The 7,615-nt window shown below is 45.9% G+C and overlaps 1 protein-coding gene across 4 annotated transcripts; it reads right to left on the bottom strand.

Annotated features, from left to right (window-relative positions):
• Window positions 1-22: 22 nt before the first annotated feature.
• On the bottom strand, window positions 23-7,608 carry Ddx5 (DEAD-box helicase 5). 4 transcript variants are annotated; one of them, XM_027427794.2, is made up of 14 exons: window positions 7,594-7,608; window positions 6,898-7,082; window positions 5,560-5,725; window positions 4,855-4,951; window positions 4,632-4,765; window positions 4,471-4,536; window positions 3,880-4,021; window positions 3,635-3,795; window positions 3,376-3,548; window positions 2,870-2,980; window positions 2,561-2,622; window positions 2,415-2,474; window positions 926-1,150; window positions 23-733 (listed from the first exon to the last, which is right to left on the bottom strand). In XM_027427794.2, the coding sequence occupies exons 2-14, from the start codon at window positions 6,939-6,941 to the stop codon at window positions 327-329; spliced, it is 1,848 nt and encodes a 615-aa protein (XP_027283595.1). In that variant the 5' UTR covers window positions 6,942-7,082; window positions 7,594-7,608; the 3' UTR covers window positions 23-326. The 4 variants fall into 4 exon arrangements, with proteins under 4 accessions (XP_027283595.1, XP_027283596.1, XP_035304090.1 ...); XM_027427795.2 differs by lacking the exon at window positions 7,594-7,608 and adding an exon at window positions 7,432-7,447; XM_035448199.1 differs by lacking the exons at window positions 5,560-5,725; window positions 7,594-7,608 and having other exon boundaries at window positions 6,898-7,125.
• Window positions 7,609-7,615: the final 7 nt, after the last annotated feature.

The following is a 7,615-nucleotide window of genomic DNA, read 5'->3' on the forward strand; positions in this document are numbered from 1 at the left end:
ATAAAGTACAATTTCCACTTAATTCAGTCTTCAAATATCTTTTATTGGAAGGCCATGCATTGCCTTCATTTATTGTATTTGAAATCACTGTACAGTTACTTTTGTGAAAACACTGCCTGCATTTTCTAGTACAAAAAAAACCTAAAAATTGTTTCAGGAATGTAGAGAAATATCCAACTTAAATAGCGAAAAAAGTGCACCATAATCACTGCTGCACTGCAGTCATTTCTGCATTTCCCATGTTTCTTAAATAACTATCTTGTCTGATAACACACAATATAAAGAGCAATTATGAAAAACAGACATTTACATATACTTCTAAAGTCTTATTGAGAATACCCTGTTGGCATTGGATAGCCAATCATAGGCGCAGCAGCTGCGGTAGCAGGATATGCATATGCCTGTTGGTTCATACCATTGTGCATATTTGCAACATTACTTCCATATTGCTGAGTGCTATCATAACCGTTCTGGTAAGTCCCTGTTGGATTACCAGTCCTAAAACTGGTCTGAATACCAGCAGATACAAAATTACTTCCAAAGCTCCCATTGGTGTAATTTGCAGCACTGTAAACACCATTCTGAGTTTTAGCCCCAAAATCTCTCTTAAGCAGACTAGAGTAACCTCTGTCATAATTTTCCCTGTCTCTAAAGGTATTAAATCCACCCCTTTTGCCCGCAGAGTATCTGTCACGACGATCATCCTTCATGCCTCCTCTACCCCTGGAACGACCTGTCAAGAAAGCAAGCGAGAATGTATCAAATCTATGGCATAAATGTGCTAGAGTTAGGTAGCTCTACTCATGGCAGCCGAAGTGTTCTTTCAGATCTTAGGTTTCAACATAAACTACTTACCCCACCAATCCCACTTAAAAAAGACTTTGTAGACAATGAGGTGACCCCAACTACCTGTAAGATCTCTTACCTGAACCTCTGTCTTCGACCAACTGAAGCAATTTGGGATTAATTGCTTGATTAGCCTCCCGAAGCACAGAGATAAGGTCGCTCACTTGCTTTATGTTATTAGGTGTAAAGAAAGTGTATGCTGTGCCCGTTTTGGTACTGCGAGCAGTTCTTCCAATTCGATGAATATAATCCTCTGAGGAGTTAGGGTAGTCATAATTGATGACAAATTTCACATCTTCCACATCTGTAAGGTGTTGCAGTGTGGCAAAATAGCAATGTACGGAGTTTTGCACACCACAACAGCCAGACCAAAAATAAAAAGTTAGACAATTGTATTCCCAAGAAGGTACGGGCTGCAAAAAATACAGTTAAAATGGTTATCCATTTCCTGTAGGAATACCATTGAGGTAGGAAAAAAAAGAGGGTGGGGGCAGAAAAAAGAAAAAAAAAGCACATGTCAGCTGTATTAAGTTATCACCCGCCCATTGACAGCCTATCAAGGGAATGTGTATTCTCCTTAGCACATTCCCAAATTGGCAAAGTCCCCTTACAGATCATCAAGTGACATCTGAGTGCTTCTGCGCAGTAGGGCCACTTAAAAGTTTCACAGCAACCTCTTCATGTGCTCATTTTTGAGGACCTTTAAGAAAAATGTACAAGGTCCTTTGCATCACACTCATCAGAAGTTCAAAATTCTGGCCACACTGCTTGTCTTGCCAAGACCTTACAACTGCAGCTGCAAGAAAAACATACCTGTCCCCCAAAAGTTGTTTTAATGCACTGTGTCTCGTCTAGGCAAGCGCTTCCAAGAAGCCAGGATTCACTTGAGAATGTGTCTCTCTCTGGCAGGTCTCGACATGACGACTACTGTGTAGGTGAGGGAGGAACTTTTTCAAGGCACTTTCTTTTCCCACTGACTATGTGTGAGAAGTTGACCCTGCTGCTCTAGGTCTCATGTGCCAGTACTCACCAATTTGTAAAAGGCTTAGTACCTTTTAAAGCTGCTCTCTCCATTTCAAACTTGAACAAAAATTTCATTGAACATTGAAGTTTGGAAATATTTCTTCGACATTTCAGCAAACTCACTGAAACTCAAAGACCCACAGATCACAGTGAACAGTTTGAAACAATGCTGTACCATGGCAATCATGCAAAGCATGGGACAGATGAAATACCACGGCAGTGAACTGTGAGGTAACTTCCATTTTTTTCCCCCGGAGAGAACAGTTTATGGGGCAGAGGTGGTATGTTCTGCCCTTTGAAGATTACTGGCACACTTTCAGCTTTTCACCTCTCTAATCGACTGGAAGCAGCCAGCCGATCACTAGTCCTCCATCCCCCTCGAGTCCTCCGATTGTCATGCCTAGGCCTTGCCACAAAGACTGCACCTTTATGTGAAAAAAACTTAGAAAAAATGCAGAGGTTAAAGAAAGCAATAAACTTTCTTTAAAAAAAACTACATGGAGATCTTCTGGGAAACCAAGCCATGAATTCGAGTTTGTACTAACCTAGCCCTCTGGAGGCCACATCGGTAGCAATCAGAATAGGAGCTTTTCCGTGTTTGAATTCTACAAAGACATACACATAAATGATCATTAATCCAAGCAAATGTTATCAGGTTATAAACAAACTTCATCTTATTTGAAATACACACCATTTAGAACCCAGTCACGTTCCTGTTGACTCTTGTCACCGTGGATGCCCATGGCAGGCCACCTGTATTAACAAGTTATATTAGCTCTCTTACATTTGAAACCCAAAGGCAGAAATCTACCAATATTTAATCTAACCCTATAGTACTTCATCTTAGTCAAGTGCTCTCCCACTGAGCATTATATCCCTGAGCTGTTACCACTACACTGTCATTGAAATCAATTTGTATAATTCTACTTATATTGTAGAATAGATGATCCCCACAAAACTCTCTTTTGATCAAAGTACCATGAGGCAGGAAACCACATACCCATCTCTCCTCATTTTTCTGGTAAGTTCATCACATCTTCTTTTGGTTTCAACAAAAACAATGGTTTTATTCTCCTTCTCACTCATGATCTCTTCCATTAGACGAATAAGCCTAAAGAGAAAAGAAAAAAGAAATGTGCTTAGTGAAACGTATCAACGGAAGTCAAAACAACACACCCACTAAACCACTTCTGTAAAAGCTTATGACACGTGGCTGTCCTTTCCTTACAGGAAGTAAGGTTAAATACTAGGCAAGCACAACACAGATTTTCATAAAGACTGGCATACCACTTCGTGTGCTTGTGAAGTGGCCAGGCTCAAACTCATATAGCTTTTTTCTTAAGCCAGCCAGGCAGGCAAGTGGTTTATCACCAAGCTATATATATATCCACAAACACATTTTAAAAAGAACCTATACCATACTAAATTTCATTTTAAGACAACTTTCAAAACTAATTACTCTTGTACAATTCAAGATCTTCTCAAATTGCTAAGATTTAAACTTACTTTTCATCCTTTTCTACATCATGACACACATCCACAATCTGAAGAATGTTATGGTTTGCACTCAGTTCTAGTGCACCAATATTGATATGAATATAGTCTTTCAGGAAATCTTCAGCAAGCTGTCTTACTTCTTTTGGCCAAGTTGCACTCCACATTAGGGTTTGCCTATCAGGCTAAAAAATTTTGGGAAATAAATTAAGACTGGAACCCTAAGAGTAAACTTAGAACTGATCTTTACTAAGAACATAAGGATACACACTCTTATTTGATCCACAATTTTCCGTATTTGGGGTTCAAATCCCATATCAAGCATTCTATCAGCTTCATCGAGGACAAGGTAAGTTGTTCTTCTCAGGTTGGTTTTCCCACACTCTAAAAAGTCAATCAGTCTTCCAGGTGTTGCAATACAGATTTCCACACCTTTAATTAAAGGAGCAAATGTAACTATAACATGTAAACCTTTCATTCCACCAGTAACAAGGAGCCCCCTTTATGATCATGTACCTCTTTCCAAATCACGAATCTGTGGTCCCTTGGGAGCACCCCCATAGATGCAGGTAGACTTCAAGCGACAGGCTCTACAGTATTCAGCAGCAACTTGCTGCACTTGCTGGGCCAGTTCCCGTGTTGGTGCCAGCACCAAGCACTAAGGAAAAAAAAATTGCAAAAAACCCCAGCTTTTAGTACACAACAGTATACTATGGTGCTGTGTTTTTTTTGGAGGTGAGGTGGGGTGCATGCTGGGAATTGGATTTATTTAAGACAAGGCTTTCTGTCATTGAAGCTGGCCTCCAACTCCCAGATCCTCTAGTTTCTGCCTGAGATTATAGTAGTGATCACTGACTATTAAGCATGAACCACTATGCTCAGGATAGAGAGACTTTTTTGCATGTGGGAGAACATGTGGAAAGCAGAACTTCTGATTGGTTCTCTACGTGTAGGTTGTAGGGATTGAAATCCGTCCTTGCTTATTGTTCTTGGACATTAGTAACTTGAAAAAGGAACTAAAGTCAAACCAGTTCTGGCAAACTGAGTGGGATTATGTAGTCTAAAAATTTTTAGTGTTAAGGACCAAAAAAGTTAAGAAATACTTACAATAGGCCCATCACCCCTCTCTAGGAATGGCTGATGATTTATGTGGACAATGGCAGGCAGCAAATACTGTTGGAGGGGAAGCGTGAAAACAGAAATTTTATTAAAAATGAAAGATTATCAGGTCACCACTCCCAGAATGTATCAAGTTTCCCTAAACTTACAGATAATGTTTTCCCAGATCCAGTCTGAGCTACTCCAACCATATCCAATCCACTTAGAGCAACTGGCCAGCCCTGAGCTTGAATAGCAGTGGGTTCAGTGAAATTCTGCCTTGCAATCACATCCATGACATTTGCTGTAAAACCAATAATACCATTTTTAGCAAAAACCCTACGCAAGAAGAGGGAACAAATGAAAAGAATTGAGATGAAAATTAGTCCTTACCAGGGAAGTTTGCTTCATAAAAATTCAGAACAGGCTTTGGACAGTTGTGACCCCGAACTGTAATTTCCTTGCTTCTTCTGTATGTATCTACCTCTTGCTGAAAAACAAATGACCCCAGTCTCAAACCTCAGCCAACTGCACTGACAAGTCCCCTACAGCTCAGCAGCAATTTTTATGTACTTAAAACACTCACCTAGGGCAGGGCCTTAGTGGTGCACACCTTTAATCCTAGCACTCGGGAGACAGAGGCAGGCAGATCTCTGAGTTTGAGGCCAGTCTGGTCTCTAGATCGAGTGCCAAGATAGGCTCTAAAGCTACACAGAGAAACCCTGTCTCGAAAACCAAAAAGTCTCACTATGTAGCCCAAATAGGCTGATTGGCTTGCCTGTCTCCCCAGTGATGGGAATTAAAGACTAGTGCCATAACACCTGGCCAATACACATTTTTTTTTTTTTTACCCTCTGGTGCTTCGAGACAGGGCTTCTCTGTATTGTTTGAGCCTGCCTCTATCTCCCGATTACTGGGATTAAAGGCGTGCTCCACCAGCGCCTGGCTCAAATAATTTTTACACTAGATTCAATGGACACATTTGGAAACCACACCACAAATAATAATTTGAATTCGAGACATTTGCAAGGCACCTGTCAGCTTCAATCCAATTGAGTAGAAGCTGTTAGCCAGTAAAAGCCACATTAAATCACTCACTGCGGTGCGTCTTGCCAAATCAGGGTGTTCCTGATAAAAATTCTTCTCAAATTTGGGCAGCTCATCCAGATTCCACTTCTTTTTAACTAGTTTCTCCCCAGGATTTCCAAACTTCTTTCCAGAGAGGGGTCCTGTTCTGCTCCCTCCGAATCTTGGTGCACCAAATCTACAGGGGGGGGGAAGCCACATTGTAAAAAAGTTCTGTTATGTTTGCACTCACATTTTATTTAATGTCTTTTGATATAAAGCCAAAGTGCATTTCTGGAATCCCTCCCAATTGTCAATTCTAGACAGCAACAACTGGCACAATATATTTTTACTATAGTCCCAAGCACACACTATTGATGCCAAACAAGCAGCTTGGATTTACCAGGTCGGCTGCCCAAACATCTGAAGTTCAGATTACAAGGACAGATAACAGCCTGAGGCTCCATATACCCTCCCCACAGGGCTTAGGAATTAGGAGCTGGGCAAGAAGGGAGGAGCTTAACAAGGTTATTTTTGCCACTGTTTCCGACCAAAGGAACTGATTCTTAAAGAAAACGGCGCCGAGCAGGCGATGTGGGCAGGTGAACGAGGAAGGTGTTGCGGGTAGGGCAGCAAGGGGCGAACTCGCCGCGAACCGCAGCTAATCAAGGTAGCAAAATTACATAACGCGAGGGGAAGGAAAAAAAAAAAAAAAGAGGAGGAGCCGGCGACAACCGGGGGAGGAGTCCCGGGCCGGGCTGCGTTCCCGCTGGGGCGGCGCTTCCTTCTTTGTCTCGCATTTCTCTCTGCGCCACATTTTCTCGACGCTGCCATTTTGAGCGCCTCTGCCGGGCGGGGTAACAAAGGCGCCGCCGCCATGTCCGAGGCCGGCATTTTGTGGCCGCCGCTCGGCCACATGGCTCAACCCGCCGACGTCGGCCACCCTCCACGGCACGGATGGCCTCGAAAGCGACCCCTCCGCTCCCCGGTAACACCGGGGGCCCCCAAAACACCCGCCGGAAGGTTGCACCGAACAACGCCTCGGAGCCGCCTCAAAGGCGCGGCGCTTCCTCGTCCTACACTACAACCCTCCTCGGAGATCCCCGCGACAGCCGCGGGGTCGCCACGGGACCCGAGCCTCCCAAACCAAAAAAAAAGCCAGGCGGAGCCCAACTCCTGGGAGCGCCGCCCCTAACGTCTTTTAATCAGCTGGGATAACAACAACAAAAATAAAAACCCTCAAGGCCTCCTTCCTGAAAACCCCAGGGTCGGTCGGTTGGAAACCCGAGCGCCGCCCGCCCGCCCGCTCGCTCGCTCGGCCGGCTGCCCATCCCCCACCCGCTAGCCTGACAGGTCCCTTGTCACACTCACCCTCGATCCCGGCCGCGGTCTCGGTCGCTGGAGTAACTCGACATGGCGTCAATGGTTGCGGTGAGCGGGAAAGACCCAGTGAAGGACAACCCAGTCGCGACGAGTCGCTGAGAGGAGGCCTCGGCGACGGCGAAGCCTTTGCGGGGGCGTCACCGGCGGAGGGACGGGCGGTGACGAAGCCGGAGCTGTAAACCCGAGGGCCGAGGGAAATGAATGAGGTGCCGGCTGCGTCCCGGCGGCCGCTTTTATAGTCTGGACCGCCTCCTCGCCGCAGAGGATGCTGGGAGCCGCTCTATGACCTCATCGCCCCACCCCCCTCCCCCCGGCGGGAGGCCTCAACGCCCGCTGGCGTTCGGGAATCCGCCATGTCCGCGCCCCTCCCCCCGCGGGCGCTCCCTCACAGGCGCCCGTTTATGACCCCCTTCCCGGCGGGGTGACACCGCTAGGGCGCCTCGCCCCGCACTCGTGTGGCTTCCCCGCGGCCAGCCGGCCATTACAATGGCCCGCACCAGCCAGCCAGCCCGTCGTCTCCACCTGAAGAAGATGTTTACGTCTCCACAGGCTCCCCCACGCCCATGACCGAAGAAGCCGGGGAGGTGGAGCCTGCCGTTGTCACGTGGTTGCACCTCAGGGCTAGGCGGGCCGCACTACTTCTCCGCTTGGCCTCGGCGGAGGAATACCTTCCCGCAGACTCACCGGAAGCGCGGCTCCGAGGCCC

The sequence above is a fragment of the Cricetulus griseus genome, chromosome 7 (genome assembly GCF_003668045.3).
Source record: "Cricetulus griseus strain 17A/GY chromosome 7, alternate assembly CriGri-PICRH-1.0, whole genome shotgun sequence".
NCBI lineage: Eukaryota > Metazoa > Chordata > Mammalia > Rodentia > Cricetidae > Cricetulus > Cricetulus griseus.

Bases quoted from the DNA above. Each gene is read 5' to 3' on its own strand.
- Ddx5 (XM_027427794.2), bottom strand. From the start codon at position 6,941: ATGTCGAGTTACTCCAGCGACCGAGACCGCGGCCGGGATCGAGG. The intron at 4,952-5,559 runs GTGAGTGATTTA...TTTGTTTTTCAG, and splicing joins ATTTGGCAAGACGCACCGCA to CAAGAGGTAGATACATACAG. The intron at 2,981-3,375 runs GTAAGTTTAAAT...TTTTCTCTTTAG, and splicing joins GATGTAGAAAAGGATGAAAA to GCTTATTCGTCTAATGGAAG.